Genomic DNA, 17,525 nt, shown 5'->3' with positions numbered 1-17,525 from the left:
TGTAATACTTCACATTCCTTGGTATTACATTTCATTTGTCCTTTGCTCTCTATCTCCTTTAAGAACATCACAACCTTTCTCATATTTCACTGTGTTTCCAAGGTTTGTGTCTTCTGCACATTTAATTATTGTGCCTATGTACCCATGATCAAATTAGTTAAATATATTGAGGCAAGGTGTCATCTTGGTACTGACCACTGGAAATTTCACTATATATTCCCCTCCTGTACTCTCCCCTGAAAGATTCTGTAATGTGCTAACAAGCTGCCATCCACCATGTGCTGTGTTTCTCTGCTTGGTTTAATCACCTAACTATTTGAACATGCATGGAACTCTGATCTCTTCTCACACCCCCAACCCCCCTTCACCATCATGGGGGCTGTACATCTCCGTACATCTCCGTCTTTGGGTTCTAGCAATCCTTGATATCAATGTACCCAGGTCAGACCTGTTTCTCTTCTTTTTGAAATTGGACTTCCTTCAGTTGACTATTTTGACCAATAAGTAGCCTGTATCCTTTTCCATAGCCAATTAATCACTGTTTTCTAGATATTCCTCCACTAATCCTTCATTTAACCTAGCTTATCTCTCTGAACCAAATCCACCATTGTAGACCAAGGTGCTACCATACTACCTTAATAGTCTGTACGTATTGATCAAGAGCAATCTCTTCCACAAGTTTCACAAATTCCTCCTTTGCCCCTCATAATATTGCTATTTATAGACAGTTTAAAACCCTGATTTCTACCACTATATGGTTCCGCACATCTCAGCAATTTCTTTACAATTTTATTCTTCCATGTCCTGCAAGGAGGAGTGAACCTTCTTGATCTGAGCTGTTGACAAGCAATACATCAGGGAATATATCCTTCTATCAATGAAAGACCACACCAACTGGCCATACAACTATTGTGCAAATACAAAAAAAGAAGAAATAATAATAATAATAATAATAATAATAATAATAATAATAATAATAATAATAATAATAATAATAATAAACAATAAATATTGAGAACGGAAAGAGCAGTCTTTGAAAGTGAATGTATAGGTTGTGGGAATGTTTCAGTGATGGTGCAAGTGAAGTTATCCCCTTTGGTTTAGGGGCCTGATAGTTGAGGAGTAATAACTGTTCCTGAACCTGTTGAGTCCTGAGGCTCCTGTATCTTCATGCTGATAGCAGCAGCGAGAAGGGAGCATGGACTGGGTGCTGGGAGTCCCTGATGATGCATGCCATTTTCCTGCGACAATGCTGCATTTAGGTGTGCCAAATGGTGGGGAGGGCTTTACTCGTGATGGACTGGGCCGTATACACTACTTCCTGCTATCCGTATAACACTACTCAGGTGTTGTATTACATCGATGCTACTGCCTAGCTGTCCAATGGTTTTATTTATAATACGTGGTTGGCAGTTAATGGGAAAACATGTAACATACTAGCACATAATCATTGAGCGATGTTTAGTTCATAACTGATCTATTGGCATTAGTCAACAGTTTACTTACAGTGAGGAACTACTCATCTCAAACATAATCTATCTTAAATGTTATATGTCTGGGCACAATTGTTTTCTTCTTTACAATCTGATAAATTATAATGTACATTTCTTTGGTAATAATTAAGGCAGTTAGAGCGTTAATTATACTTTCTCATATTATGACCACAGGTAGATTTGGGGATTCATAAGGCCAATGGTAACTTGCCCGTCTTCCATTTCCACAGTTAAAATCCTTAATGAATAACAAATTATTAACCTCCTACTTAAATGGGTACCAATGCTTTCAAAATAACTGAGCAAAAGAAGAGCGAAAAGAGATGGACATGTGGTCCACTGTTGATGAGCAATGTACTCAGGAGTGACATCGTATTCTGAGACTGAAATGAAATTTGTTGATTCTTAACTTAAGGGAAGAGAAGTGTTGACTTTAAAAAATCTGCTGAACAGAAGGTGCCAGTGCCGTATTTATAAAGTAACTATTTTTAGAAGCAGAAAACGAACAAAGGAGGATCAATTTTGATTTGTGACTTTGGACTCTTCCTGTGCAGCCATGGGACGAGATGTGCTGGAGAAGTATCGGCTGCAGCCAATAACAATATATGTGGTGTTGGGGTGGCTTACTCCTCAAGAGTGGCAGGTATGGCATTTTCTTAAAACTAGGTTGAAGCCCTGCAATAGGGATTAAATAGAGGAACATCAGTATTACAACCAAACTGCTGATTTCATGTCTGAACAAAATGTGACATTGAGTAATCATGAGCTACATTTTTAGCAAGGTATGCTTTCCTTAATGTCTGAACGTTGGTAATATTTTTATCTGAATACATCCATGTATTCAAAAAAAGTTAAGTTGTTGTTATAATATTTTACAAATTTCATTTTGAATGTAGTTTTCGATGATTTGATATTACTCTGAACTAAAATGCAAACTGTATTACCATAGTAATATTCAATAAAAATCTACAAAGATACGACTACAAAGAACGCTCTGTCCGTTCAGGCCTCCTGAGTTGCTGTGAGATTAGATTCGAGCAATTCTATGTGGATAATTTGACACAATTGGAGACTTTGAATGCTGGAGCTGTGGGGAATAGTAATTGCTTTGTTGGTGCAATGTAATTTTGCATTGTCCATTTTTTAAAAATCCTGTCATTAGTGTACCACATGCTATGCTGGAAAAAGTAACCACGGTGGATGCCTTGCTCTTTATTTGCTATTATCATTTCCTTAGTATTTTCTGCATTATTATGTTGTATCTGCTCAGTGGGCAAATATTGCACTGTGTCTAGTAGGTAATAGATAATGTCTTCTAACTGGAACACAAATGATAATCCTGTTATCTTTATCCCTCATTAGATTCAAACTTCACTGGAAATTAAAGTCGTTACATGCAATTTCAATACATTTCTTACATAGCACAAAATTTTAAAATCTGCAAACAAACATCAAATTGCAGTACCATACTGTAAACAAGGAACTACAGAAATGTTATAAAAAGCCCATTTACTAATGTCCTTTAGTAAAGGAAATGGGGATTAAAGGTGACAGCAGGTGCACTAATAAGGTTGAATCTCTACTCTTGATCAGGAACAAAAACAAATGTATAGACCGCAATCTCCATATTGCATGAAAAATAAATGAAGATTATAAAACCATATGATTCCCAAAATATCTGTCTTTGTTCCTGGCACAAAATGGTAGTCTTGAATTATAAATCTTACAACCACCCCTGTCATCACAATGCATGCTGCATGAAAGGCTGACCTTCTGTTTCAAATACATCAAACAGAATTGGGATGTTTCATCTTCCGCATTCAGTTTGCTGTCTCTGTTATGCCACATAATATCAGTGGGAGTATTTTTAATCTATGTTGGTCTGTATCAAATTATGAGGCTAAACTAACCTAATAGCTCGCTCTGATGTTGGTGTTAAAGATTGTTCATGTGGGTTAGTTAGCCCTAAAAGTTTATTTAATTCCCAGTCAGGCGATTTTCAAGTCAGAGGTGTCTAAAGGTGTGAAACTGCTGCTGGGACAGAGAATTGCAACATTTAAGCTACCGCCAATACTATTTCATCTCAGAACTAAATAATATTGAATTTATTCACTTGTTACGAACCCCGTAACTGGGCCACTTACCAGCAAAGATAGAGAGGTCCGTTGAAGTCTGATGGTACTATTTTTAACAACATTTATTAGTAAAATACACAAAAATAATATCAATGCAAACATACAGATAATATGCATCGTCAATACTAAATCTAAAAGTGCGGGTATAATAATAATCAATAAGAAATAACTCTATCATTGTCTAGGGGATAATGTATTGTCCGATGGAAATATAAAAGTCACTCAGTTCATTCAGGCTGCAGCCTTTGGTTGGAGTCAAGAGAGATTTTTAGAAAACTTGCCGGCTTTCCTTTTTATGATTTTGATCCTTCGGAATTTCGTTGGTGTGTCCTGTTCTTTAGCTAAGCCGTTCTTCCGTGGCGAGGCCCCAATCCCAGGCAAAGGGAAAGGACGCACGCAAGCCCCCCACTGGCTGTCGCTATTAAATGCTGTCACGGGATTTCTAGCGTCTCTCCTGGTGCGTCTGAAGGGGTTGTTCCCCAGACCCTCTTTTATCCTTACTCACGGGGTCTCAGATGTCAATCAGGTTGGGATGATGCAATCCCTCAACCAGCCCACTCTGGTCACCCCCTGAGGGCTTCAATGAATAGTACAGTACTCAATACACAATTCCGTCTCCAAGAGACAATAGCCATTATCAATGGTTCCGTCTTGCTGAGGCCAGGACACATTTCAAACCCTTGTGGATTCTGCGTGTCTCTCTCTCATTTCCTGGGTCCCAGACCTGAATTAATAGCGATCTTGCGATTCTCAAAAAGGAGGGGGCTACTTTGTACCCTTCGGCCCCTCAGAGTTGTGGCACATTCGTAACACACTAATGATAAAATTGCTATGGAGTGGAAAACAATGGCAAATAATATAATACACAATTCACCTTATCAGGCAACAAAACAGAGTTAATCAAGTTCTGATGAAGGAAACTTTATGACCTCATTTCATTCTCCACAGATGCTGAATGACCAATTTTTATCCCTATCATTTTCTGTTTTATTTCAGCTTTCCTGCTTATGCAATTTTATTTTTTGCTTTTCAAACACCAATCAATTTTCCTTCTAAGCATACAGTTTACCTGGTGTTCTATATAAACTGTGTATATCGCTTTATTTAGGAACAGTGAACATGGATAATGGATACAGGAGCAAGATAAATATTTCCTTAATCCATCATTCATTGAAATTGTTAACTTTAACCTCAGAAGGTTCTCATCTACAGCCGAATTCAGATCTGCCATCCGCCCATTGAAGCAAGTTTTCTCGACCTGAAGCATTATGTCTGTTTCTCTCTCAATATGTTGCCTGAGTGTTTGCAACATTACTTGTGGTTCAGGTTTCTCCTCATCTCTGTTGTATGTGATTGACAGTGTATTCTATAATGATGAGCCAATATCAGCAGTTACTCCTGAAAATGTGTGAGTTTTTAGTATTGGAAGGTAGAGGTTTCTGTCCGAGCAGAATCAGTTCTTGTGTTAGGGCGTGACCCCCCTCACCTCCCCCCCCCCACTACCAGACATCCAGATAGCATTATCATAAATTACAGGAGTGTGACCAATCACCCAACTGTCTGCTGTGCTTTCTTGGGTTTACAGCTACTGTAAGGAGAGGAGATGAGAATCACTAGAAGCTCAATCAACTTGGCTACCAACCTGACAGAAATTGGTACTGGTGTCTCTGACACCTCTATATGATTGGGGCTTGAAAATTATTATCTTGCTCTGTTAAGCAGGATAGAGTTCATGAAATGTATCATCAAAATTTTCACAAACAAATTATTAAAGGGAAAAGATTTAAAGAGTGACCTTGTAAAGTGCACCTGCAGTTTGCTGCAGTGCAACTGGCTGTCTGACGTTATTGAAAGCCAGGGAGCAGTGGGCCGAAATACCTGGGCAAGGCTTCCAGGTCTGGATCCATCCGCTCAAGGTCAGCTGCATAAAGGCTTGTGTGGTGAACCTAATATACCTGTCTGGACACTCCTGTGGCTCCTCCCACAGACCCCTGGATAAAGGCGATTGGAGGCACTGCTCCTCCCTCAGTCTCCGAGATGCTGTGCTCCGTTTTCCTGCTAATAAAAGCCTAAGGGGGGGGGGGGTGAATGTGGTGAACTACAGACACCTGTCTGGACACGCCCCCCTGCTGACTGCTCCTGTGGCTCCTCCCACAGACCCCTGTCTGGACTGCTCCTGTGGCTCCTCCCACAGACCCCTGCTGACTGCTCCTGTGGCTCCTCCCACAGACCCCTGCTGACTGCTCCTGTGGCTCCTCCCACAGACCCCTGCTGACTGCTCCTGTGGCTCCTCCCACAGACCCCTGCTGACTGCTCCTGTGGCTCCTCCCACAGACCCCCTGCTGACTGCTCCTGTGGCTCCTCCCACAGACCCCTGCTGACTGCTCCTGTGGCTCCTCCCACAGACCCCCGCTGACTGCTCCTGTGGCTCCTCCCACAGACCCCTGCTGACTGCTCCTGTGGCTCCTCCCACAGACCCCTGCTGACTGCTCCTGTGGCTCCTCCCACAGACCCCTGCTGACTGCTCCTGTGGCTCCTCCCACTGACCCCTGCTGACAGCTCCTGTGGCTCCTCCCACAGACCCCCCGCTGACTGCTCCTGTGGCTCCTCCCACAGACCCCTGCTGACTGCTCCTGTGGCTCCTCCCACAGACCCCCTGCTGACTGCTCCTGTGGCTCCTCCCACAGACCCCTGCTGACTGCTCCTGTGGCTCCTCCCACTGACCCCTGCTGACAGCTCCTGTGGCTCCTCCCACAGACCCCCCGCTGACTGCTCCTGTGGCTCCTCCCACAGACACCTGCTGACTGCTCCTGTGGCTCCTCCCACTGACCCCCTGCTGACTGCTCCTGTGGCTCCTCCCACAGACCCCTGTATAAAGGCGATTGGAGGCACGGCTCCTCCCTCAGTCTCCAGGATGTTGTGTGATGGTCTCCGAGAGTTATTGATGGTGCATCAGCTTGCTTATCAGGGAAATGGAGTACTGCCACATGTCACCAGTCAGCTGTTGACTTTGGAAGATTCAGCTCTGAGATTCTGATTAAATCTCCCAACTATTTGCAATGCCTCCTCCTTAACTTTTTGTGATTTGTGTAAAGTTAAATCGATTAAATCTGAACTGGAAACTTTAATTTTTACATTTTTCAAAAAATGCCTATTCAGGTGCTGTGTTTCTGTTTAAGCTGTTGCTATTGCATTGAGAAATGGATTTGAAACTGTCTTTCAAATTCTCATTTAAAATCTTAAAGGCATTCGTATGCTGGACCAACCATTCATGACGGACATTATAGAAGCTTCTTCTATCAGTCACATGCCTCAAGTTATAGACATCTATAGTGCTAGTTGGGGGCCAACTGATGATGGCAAAACTGTAGATGGACCTCGTGAGCTGACTTTGCAAGCTATGGCGGATGGTGTTAATAAGGTAAGACATGGGGTTAGCGGATTTCATTGCTGAGGTCTATTTGAACTTATACAAACACAAATATGCCGATTGCCACCATAGATAAGAGGCGCAGAAAGGCCCACGGGAATAAATTTTGGAAGCAGTATAAAATGTTCAGCTACTACAATGTATTTAATGCTGTTAATGAAGTTCTGGGTGGATAATTTGTTTATTATAATGTTGCCATGTGGCAGAAATGTGTTAAGATGATATTGGTTCACCCTTCCCTGTTTTTCAGGAAAGTGATCTGAGACAAAACCTAAAAGATTATGTTGAGACAGCTGGGAAGAGTAAGATTTGAAGGCAATTGCATTCTCCCAAAGCTTTATTTTGAAAGAACCATGGTTTGCTTTAATCTGCAGAATTACCACACCTAGTTATATGTCACAGTAATTCTTATTCATAATATATTTCAGTGCAAATGACTGTAGAAATGGAAATTGTGCCCTAAGTGAGGTACTATAATAATCCTACAAGGGTATCTGACTTGCCTTAGAGTGCTGCGGATAGGTATCGATTTGCCTTCTGCCACACAGTCCCTGATCCACCCTGCCAGGCCATCCATAGCCAATCTGATGCCAAGAATAAAGGAGTGTTGTGGTAGAATGGTTGCTTCAGTAGTTTTTATGTTGCTCATAGTACTAGAAGATATCTGGGCAGCCTGCAATACTTTGTAAGTAATTCTAATGCAGGTCTCCTGATATCAACAGCATAATAAATAATATATAATAAATAATAAATACAATAATAAATAATAATTATATAATAAGAAGAAGAAGAAGAAGAAAAAGAAGTAATAATACATAATAAATAATGGAGAGAAAGCAGGCAGAGGGTTCTTAGTTGGATGATCAGCCATGATCATACTGAATGACGGTGCAGGCTCGAAGGGCCGAATGGCCTACTCCTGCACCTATTTTCTATGTTTCTATAATAATTTAAATAAAAACATGTGCCCAGTTGTCCAGGTACAGTATTCCCTAACATTCATGTTGTGCAGCCTTGTGGTCCTATTTGTGTTGATTCATCTGTGTGGTGTGCTGAGGCTAAAATTAAATAACTACAGATACCAGCCTTTGTTCACATCCAATAAATGAAAAGAATAGAATGCGAGGTGCAAACAAATAATATTTTAGTATTTATTTAACTTCTCAAATGTATTAAATGGTTTGATATCTATTGAATAAGAAAGTGTTACGCCTTGTATTCAGGGGGTACTTTGTAGGATGTATGTGCAATAATTCTTTTTTGCATTTACAAGTTAGTTATGGTTCAACACCCCTGCCAAATGAATCTGAACAAGCGCAGGTTTAAGCATAGTTGTCCATGAGTTGCTGCAATGAGTGTGAAATCATTATGTTGAATGTGTTATGTTATCATTGTAAACCAGATTTGGAGATTTAATTGTTTATGTGGTGAGTCAAGATGTTGCCCTTTTTCCTGTGGCTCCTGGGCTAAAAGCCAGACAAGACAGATGGTTTGAATGTTTTGTGTTTCTGCTAGTCATGCTGATGCCAAGGGAGTTGAGCTATCTGACCAGTTCATGGGGGTTTTGCAAGACTCAGGCCCTTTTCTTCGTATGTACAAATGGAGGCAAATCAATCAATTTTTGGAGCAAGCAAGATAATCAGTCCTCCAGCATTTAGTGGAGGCATTGAATAGAGAGGTTTTGTCATATTCCCACTGTAGGCAGCTTCACACTGTTGGCTCCACAACTAAGCACATACACTATGAAAAGGATTACTGTTATCAATAATGTGAAACTAAACTTCCTCATGACTTAATCTTCAAACAGAATCTTATCATTATCAGGGTTCATTGCCTTTATTCACTGCTTTTGTGATATCTGTTTCATGGATATATTGGCTTCCACAGTGCCCACATTTCACCAGCATTGTCTGAGTCAAACTTTTGTTGCTCTGAACCTACATTACTCAATGACCCAGGGGTGGTATTCCTTGTGCTTGTTCTGGGTTTGACTGTCCTGCTCACAGCCCAACAGAGTGTGAGGTGGATGCTCCCTTTGCTTGGAGTGACTAGTTATGTAATTTTCAGGTATTTCTTGGAGCAGTCTATTTAAATATCAAAATAAAGCAACTGCCTCTCATTGGACAGAAAGTTGCCCAACATTGTACATGGACACAACCTTTAGACATCAATCTCTATTTGAGAATCCATACTAAGAGAGACGCTTGTATTATCTCAGTCTACTTTCACTCTTATTTCTTCAAAGAACTTGATCAAACATGCTCTCCCTTTTTAAACTTCATGCTAATTAACTATTATTTCCATACATCTTTCCAAACATTCAGTATTTCAATCTTCATGTTAAGCTAACAATGTAAATCAAAAGTTGATGACTGATCAAACTCAGTCCCAGTTCTACCTGTGTTTAGAGCTTGTCTGGTATAACTTGCCTTTCCATGGACTTTATTGTTAGACTCCTTTGTATTTTCTTTGAGTATACTGGGGATTTGTAAATATTATGCATTGATGCCAGCTTCCATTTTGCATCTTAAATTTGAGCATCCTTTTGACTTCTAAACACGTGCAAAAACTGGAGGAACTCAGCAGGTCAGGCAACATCCATGGAAGCGAGCAGTCAATGTATCGGGCCGAGACCCTTCATCAGGACTGAAGGAGGAGGGGGCAGGGGCCCTATAAAGAAGGTGGGGGGAGGGTGGAAGGTGCCAGGTGAAAAACTAATCAGAGGAAAGATCAAGGGATGGGGGAAGAGAAGCAGGGAGGGGATAGGCAGACCCAACGCAGAATGGGGGACCGCTTCGTCGAGCACCTCCGCTCCGTCCGCCACAACAGACAGGATCTCCTGGTTGCCACCCACTTCAACTCTGTTTCACATTTCCATTCAGATATACCCATACATGGCCTCCTCTACTGCCATGATGAGGCCAAACTCAGGTTGGAGGAGCAACACCTCATATACTGTCTGGGTAGTCTCCAGCCCCTTGGTATGAACATCGAATTCTCCAACTTCCAGTAATTCCCACCCTCTCCCTTCCCCCATCCCACTTTCACTCTGCCTCCTCTTCTAGCTGCTTATCACTTCTCTCATGATTCTGCCTTCTTCTACTACCCATAGTGCTTTCCCCTTAGATTCCTTCTTCACCTCTCCTGCCTATCCCCTCCCTGCTTCCCCTCCCCCACCCCTTGATCTTTCCTCTGATTGGTTTTTCACCCTCCCCCCACCTTCTTTATAGGGCCCCTGCCCCCTCCTCCTTCAGTCCTGACGAAGGGTCTCAGCCCGAAACATTGACTGCTCGTTTCCACAGATGCTGCCCAACCTTCTGAGTTCCTCCAGCTTGTTTGTACATGTTTATTTGACCACAGCATCTGCAGTGTACTTTGTGTTTACTTTTGACTTCTAGTAGTGCATTGTGTCAGCTGTTCAGTGCTCAGCTCTGGTTACATATTTCATACTTTCTTACCAAATAGAAGGAGGCTAATCAGCCAATAGATTTTATTCTCAATCTCATAGAAATCCCAGTTCTCTAATTCTTTCTCTGTAATGTACTCTCTCACACATGCTCATGAACAACCAACAACCCCCACCCTTCCTTTGCTTTCTCCATCTACCTGCTTATTATGTGGGTAATTGGCAGTAGAGAATTGACTTTAACAGTCAGCATTTGTATCTTTGAGATGTGGGAGGAAACTGGAGCACCTGGAATCCATGTAGTCTCAAGGAAAACCATTTACAAAATCCACAGAGGCAACACCAGAGGTCAGAATTGAACCAAAGTCCCAGAGCTGAGAACTCATACTATACATGGTGGTTTCATCTACTCATTCACTATTAGTTGTGTTTCTTCAACTACCAGTCCTCTGAGCTTCACTATCTTCTTCCTACCAGAATGCACATTTTCTCCTAGAGTACTGAGACCTGAAACAAGATTTGGCCCATGTCATTCATTACTAGGGCCTGCATTTCATTTGGTCCTCGCTGTGCTTGATTGATTTACTCAGCTTCCTTTGCCTTTTCACCTAATCTTATCACAGTCATTTAAAGTAGCTTTCCTTCTTTATATTTCTGTCATTTTAATCTGGTCATTTTATAATTTGGTTTACTGGCCCATAATCAATTTCATTTTTATTAAAGCTATTGTACTCTGACCTGTAGGGATTTAAATACGTTTTGTTGAAGGCAGACATTAAATATGTTTAATTTTAGGAAGGCCCGTATGCCCTTGCATGGTAGTATGTTCAGTGACCTGCCAAATGTTTGCAATACAGTCAGTGCGAACAAAACTGGGATTTATAATACGTGAGAAGCACATGTGGGCATTAAAGAATTTCTGGCAAATTGTCGGTAAATCTACTATCATTAATCTGCAGTTTTTTTCAACATACTGCCATTTTTGAATTCTATCCTTTTAGCAATATTTTAAAGATATTATCATTATTTTTTCTTCAAATAATCCATGGCTAATGATTTTTGTGGCCATTTTCTCTGGCATTGATATCTTCTTGTCATTTTCATCCTCAGTGCAAGATGATAACAACAGAGAGGGTAGGACCATTCAAGGATAAAGGGGAACATTTTCTTGGATTCTGAGGATGTGGATGAAGTCCTTAATAAGTATTTAACATCATATTTATTGTGGAGAAAGACATGGAGGTTATCTGTATTGTTATGGTAGGGCATTTTGAAGTAAAGGAGGATGTTGTGCTAGGTCTTTTAAAGAGCTGTAAGGTGGATAAGTGCCCAGGAACTGATGAGATATACCTAGGTTATTGAGAGAGGCAAGAGAAGAGATTGATGGTGCCTTGACCAATATCTTTGTGTCCTCTCTGGACACGATTCTTAACAGTGTTGATGAGGAGAAGGATCTTGGATCCAAGTTCATAACTCTCTGCATGTTGCCATAGTGGTTGATGAGGGTAGTTAAGAAGGCATATAGTATGTTTGCCTTTAATAGTCAAAGCACTGAGTGCAAAAGCCAGGAAGTTATGCTGCAGCTTTGTAAATATAGTTAGGCCACATCTGAAGTATTGCATACAGTTCTGGTCGCCCCATTAAAGGAAAGATATTGAAGGTTTGGAGAGGAGGTAGAAGAAGTTTACCAGGATGCTGCCTAGTGGGCATGTGCTGTAATGAGAGGCTCGACAAACTTTGGTTGTCTCCTCTGGAACTGCAGAGGTTGAGATGAGATCTCATAGTGGCTTATAAGACTATTCAAGGCATAGATAGTGGAGACAGACCAAATCTTTTTTCCCAGGGTTGAAATATCTAATAGCAGAGGGCATGCATCTCAGGTGAGAGGGGGTAATTTCAAAGAAGATGTGAGGGGCAAGTTTTTTTTACACAGAGAGTGGTGGGGGCCTGAAATGCATTGCCTGGGATGGTCGTAGAGGCAGAAACTTAGGGGACCTTTTAAGAAATGTTTAGATAGGCACATGAATGCGAGGAAAATGGAAGCATAAGGACATTGTGTAGGCAGAAGAGATTAGTTTAGTTGGCCACTTGATTACTAATTGAATTGGTTTGGCACAACATTGTGGGCCGAAAGGCCTGTTCTTGTGCTGTGGTGTTCTGTGTTCCATTACAATACAAGCAAAAGTCAGAAAATCTAGAATAGCACATTTTCCACAAACAGCGTATTACAGCCAATGAACTTCATTGATGAGCAGTTAACCATACAACATAGAATTACAGTCCCAGTTTATGCAGTGTAAGCTCCCCATCACAACAGCATAAACACCAGGTCAGTGTTTTTTAGTGGGGTTGATCAAGGGACAACCTCATTCCCAGGATACTGGGAAGAACACATCAGAATAGTGCCCTGGGATCTCTGGTGTCTCCCAGACAGGGTCTTGATCCAATGTCCCATCCAAAAGTAGTAAAGGAAGAACCTGACTGTGCACAGATCTCCTCCCGCTGTGGTGCTTTGCCTCTGTTTGATGAGCAAAGCAAGGCATTTAACCTGACAGCTGACTTCTTTGTCGTAGGGTCGGAATGGAAAGGGAAGCATTTACGTCTGGGCTTCGGGTGATGGGGGCAGCTACGATGACTGCAATTGTGATGGCTATGCATCAAGCATGTGGACCATTTCCATCAACTCTGCTATCAATGATGGGAGGACAGCACTTTATGATGAAAGCTGCTCCTCAACCCTGGCATCTACGTTCAGCAATGGCAGGAAGAGGAACCCAGAGGCCGGTGTGGTGAGCCTTGATATTATTGTTCAACTCGGGCTTCTTTGTGTAGATAGCAGCTGTTCCTTTGTTGGATTTATTTGCAAAATGCACAACTGAGAGTAATGCAGAGGCTTTTGTTGATAGCATGTATAATTGAAGACCCTTGGTATGTGAGAGATGAGCTGTTTACTTAGGTAAATGATCTAATTATTATTTTTAATTGCTTTATGAAAGGCAACGACTGATCTGTATGGGAACTGTACTCTTCGCCATTCTGGAACATCTGCCGCAGCACCAGAAGCCGCTGCTGTCTTTGCTTTGGGTTTGGAAGCTAAGTACGTAGGGATAATTATATTTACGCTGTTAAACTTACATCCCGATTAACCACTCCTCTTTTACATGACACCATATTCACTCATTTTAAAGTTCAATGAGATTCTGCAGACTGTCGTTGTGTGTATAAAAGTGCGACTTAAAACACTTTCAGTATATAAAAAGGCTTTGACATAGGATGAGGCCATTCAGCCCATGGGAGCTAGTTTCCCACTGACTCAGTTCATGGCTATACCGAATATACCATGACTACCTTTATTCAGGTTGGGTACCATAAACCTTGAAATCCCCAAACGTAAGATAATTCCATTAATCTGTTTTAAATTGCTGAACCTCACAATCAATAATATTATAACAAAAAAACTATTAGATTACCACTAAACTCTGCATGAAGGAGCTCTTCATGACATTTCTCCATTTCCTGTAAATAGCTTTGTTCCAGATTTATTGTTAAGTTTCCTTGCACTGGACTCCATTATCCATAAACATAGAACGGAACAGCAGAGGAACAATCCCTTTTGGGCCAACATGTCTGTGCTAATCATGTTGCTCGTCTAACTAATCCCACCTGCCTACATACAGTCCACCTACTTCTATTTCATTCAACTGTCTAAATGCCTCTTGAATGCTGCCATCATATCTACTTCTACCACCTCCCCTGGCAGCTGTGTAGAAAAAAATTTGCCCTGCATATCGCCTTACAGCTTTCCATCCTCACCGTAAACTCAATGCTTGACACTTCCACCCTGAGATAAAGATTCTGACTCACAAGGGCAGTTTCTCTTTAAGAAAATGCAGTTGCTGGGCTGGGCTGCAGGGAAAACTGAAATGAAGGGCACTCACCTACCATCTTCCTAGCTAACGTAGAGTCTCCTGGGAAAAAAAAATGAATGCCTCAGAGCAAGAGTGCAGTACCAGAAGGACATCAGGGACTGTAGTGTACTTTGCTTTGCAGAGACGTGGTTCACCCCCAGCATTCCAGGTTCCTCCCCCAGTGCTTCAGCCTGAAGGCTTCAGCTTCTATCGCACAGATGGGACAGCAAGGCAGAAGTTGCAGCATTTGCTTTATGATTAACTTGTTATATGCACAGACATGGAGACTCTGTGTCAGTGTGGCTTCCCCCGTGTCATCTGTTCTATCTGCTGAGGGAGTTCTCCACCGTCATCCTGGTAGTGATGAACATTCCACCCCTGGCCAACATCTGGCAGGTACTAGAGAAGCTGAGCACCTTGATCAACAGTCATAAGTCAGCTCCCCCTAACGCCTTCCCTATCATTGTGGAGACTTTAACCAGGACAACTTGGAGAAGTCTCTGACCAACTACCAGCAACATGTCACCTGTGGAACTGGAAGAGCCAACACACTGGACCATTGTTATACGACCATCAAGAATGCCTATCGTGCTATCCCATGCCTGCACTTTGGCAAGTCCAGTCACCTGGCTGTACTCCTACCCCGGGCGTACAGGCAGAGACCGAGGACTGCAGCACCAGTGGTGAGGATTGAGAAGGTGTTGTCAAAGGGAGGCAGAGGAGCATTTACAAGACTGCTTTGAATTGGTTGACAGGACCAAATTCAGGGCTTCATCTTCAGATCTGAATGAAGATGCCGAGGTTGTCACTGACTTCATCAAGACCTGTGTGGATGAGGTGTGCTTTGGAAAACATACTGGGCATACCCAAACCAGAAGCTGTGGATGAGCAAGGAGATTTGCAACCTGCTCAGATCTAAGTATAAGGCATTTAAGAACAGTGATCTGAAACTCTGGAGGGTTGTACTTGGACTTCTTCTCCTTGTGCACAACCCTAGAGGTCCTGCTTTGTAACTTTCTACCAAACTCCCTAAATTCCCTTTGTCAACTCTCACCCACCTTCCTCCTTAGATGATAGGGCCAATATGGACAATGTCTTCTGGGTACTCACCCTCCTCCTTCAGAATGCCTTGTGCACAGGTGGGCTTCGCAATGATAGTTTGGAGACAACAAAGCATTACGGAAACAAGCCAGCGTAAAAGACAAATACCGCCTCTCAGTAAACTTGTAACAATGAGATTAGTTGGTGGTAGATGGGGGAAGGGTGTGGTGAGGGGTACGTAAGGAAGGTAACAATTAATAACCAAATACAGAGTGTTCATTCAGTGGGATAATGGTACTAAAATGAATCACAGAGGCACCTTGAGCTGGCTTTCAATCTGTCACCTCCGAGATGATTGACAGTTTTGTCAATTTTTGAGGCAGCTCACGATGGAAGGTAAAGGTCAGCTCAGGTCAGAGTGCGGGCTATGAGTACTTCTGTAAATCTGGAATCAGGACACAAGGAGACCATTCAAGCTGCACTTCATTTACTTAGTTTTCTGACCTAACAACAATCGCCTCAAGTGCATTACCCATCCCCACTGAACCAGACAACCCACCACTCTCCAACCAAGAACACCTCTGTTCACTGCCTTATTGCCCAGTCCGGTTGCAACTGCTACCAACCAACTCAGGGTTTCAAATGGGGAATTGTCCACTGGTACGATAAGGCTGTTCAAATTTGCCACATGTCTGAACAGATACTCTGGACAACATAGCCACTCCAGTGACCATTTTCTACATCTGCCCCTCGAAAGAGATTTTTCTCCTACATTGTGATATCCTTTATCTTGATAAGCACAAAATTCACAAAACACATACAAAATATAGCAAATCATTCATTTTGAAAGTTACTTAAAATTGCATTACACCTGTCTTGATTTCAGGCTGTTCTAAAGTACTTAACATTAAAGATTCTATTAAAAAGAAGGATAGACAGCATGTTCTCACAATGGACAGATAATCTGTTTTATTGATGATGTTTGTGGAAAAATATTGGTCAGATCTCTCGATCTTCCCTGCACTGTCTACACAGGAAGGAGAAAGGTTTCACTTGATCATTGGAAAGCAGCACTTCCAGCAACCTTTGTACTGCGTTATTAGTTTAAAGCTTTATGTTCACATCTTGGAAGTGGATCATGCCTCCATGGCCTTGTGTCCTTCATGTCAAACCAATTCAGTAACAACTCAAACTCATTTAATTTTGCAAAATATTTTTTTTGGTAGGTTGAACCATGTTTGTTTTTCAGTTATTTCCCATTCTTACATCACTGATTATTATTAGCTATGGGTCTATTTATAAATTATATGCAGAAAATTCGTGACTGATGCTCCAGTGTAATTCTGAAGGAGCACTGCATTGCTGGAGGAGCTGCCTTTGAGCTGCAAAGTTATCTATAAATGATACTATAGTGCTATTTAGACGAAATGCAGAGTAGCCATTTCTGATGCATTTGCTAATTTCTCCCTCAGTCAAAATAGGTTATTTTATCATTAAAGCAATGCTGTTTGTGGTCTCTTGATATACAAGTTGTTTGCCTTTTTCCTTGCCTTATAACATGGGAACAACTCAAAAGTTATTTGATAGTTGCTATGTGCTTGGTGGGATCCAGTGGCTTTGAAAGTCACTGCCTAAGTTCAGTTACTTCCTTCTGATGGCTGCTTCTGACGACGGCCATGAAAACTGATACAATGTCCCCACTCTTCTGTCTTTCAGTCCAAATCTAACGTGGCGAGACATGCAACATCTGACTGTGCTGACATCCAAGCGCAATCAGCTGCACGATGATGTCCATAAATGGAGAAGAAATGGCGTGGGTCTAGAGTTCAATCACCTCTTTGGTTATGGCGTTCTTGACGCTGGAGCTATGGTGAAAATGGCCAAAGACTGGAAAACAGTTCCTGAAAGGTTCCACTGTATTGGAGGATCGATTCAAGAACCTCAGTAAGTAGTGGCCTCCTTTGTTCTGTTCCAAATGTGGTTCCATAAGATTTTAAAAACCTATTGAAACACAGCAATAAGTTTACACTTGTGTCTTCATACCAGATCCTTTTTATCATCAAGAAAAAATAACTGCTTGCTTCTTTTTACATCAATGAAACAATTACAGGT

At 41.8% G+C, this 17,525-nt stretch overlaps 1 protein-coding gene across 1 annotated transcript in view; it reads left to right on the top strand.

The window, feature by feature from the left end:
• pcsk2 (proprotein convertase subtilisin/kexin type 2) overlaps positions 1-17,525 on the top strand; it is a 71,932-nt gene that overhangs the window by 48,206 nt on the left and 6,201 nt on the right. Inside the window, exons 7-11 of the mRNA XM_073051257.1 lie at positions 2,048-2,136; positions 6,874-7,049; positions 13,038-13,253; positions 13,461-13,561; positions 17,130-17,357. Coding sequence (XP_072907358.1) covers positions 2,048-2,136; positions 6,874-7,049; positions 13,038-13,253; positions 13,461-13,561; positions 17,130-17,357 — 810 coding nt within the window. The remainder of the gene's footprint in view (positions 1-2,047; positions 2,137-6,873; positions 7,050-13,037; positions 13,254-13,460; positions 13,562-17,129; positions 17,358-17,525) is intronic.

This window comes from Hemitrygon akajei, chromosome 7 (assembly GCF_048418815.1).
Source record: "Hemitrygon akajei chromosome 7, sHemAka1.3, whole genome shotgun sequence".
In the NCBI taxonomy this organism is placed as follows: domain Eukaryota; kingdom Metazoa; phylum Chordata; class Chondrichthyes; order Myliobatiformes; family Dasyatidae; genus Hemitrygon; species Hemitrygon akajei.
Note: the sequence above shows the minus strand (reverse complement) of the source record. Positions and strands in the feature narration are given on the sequence as shown.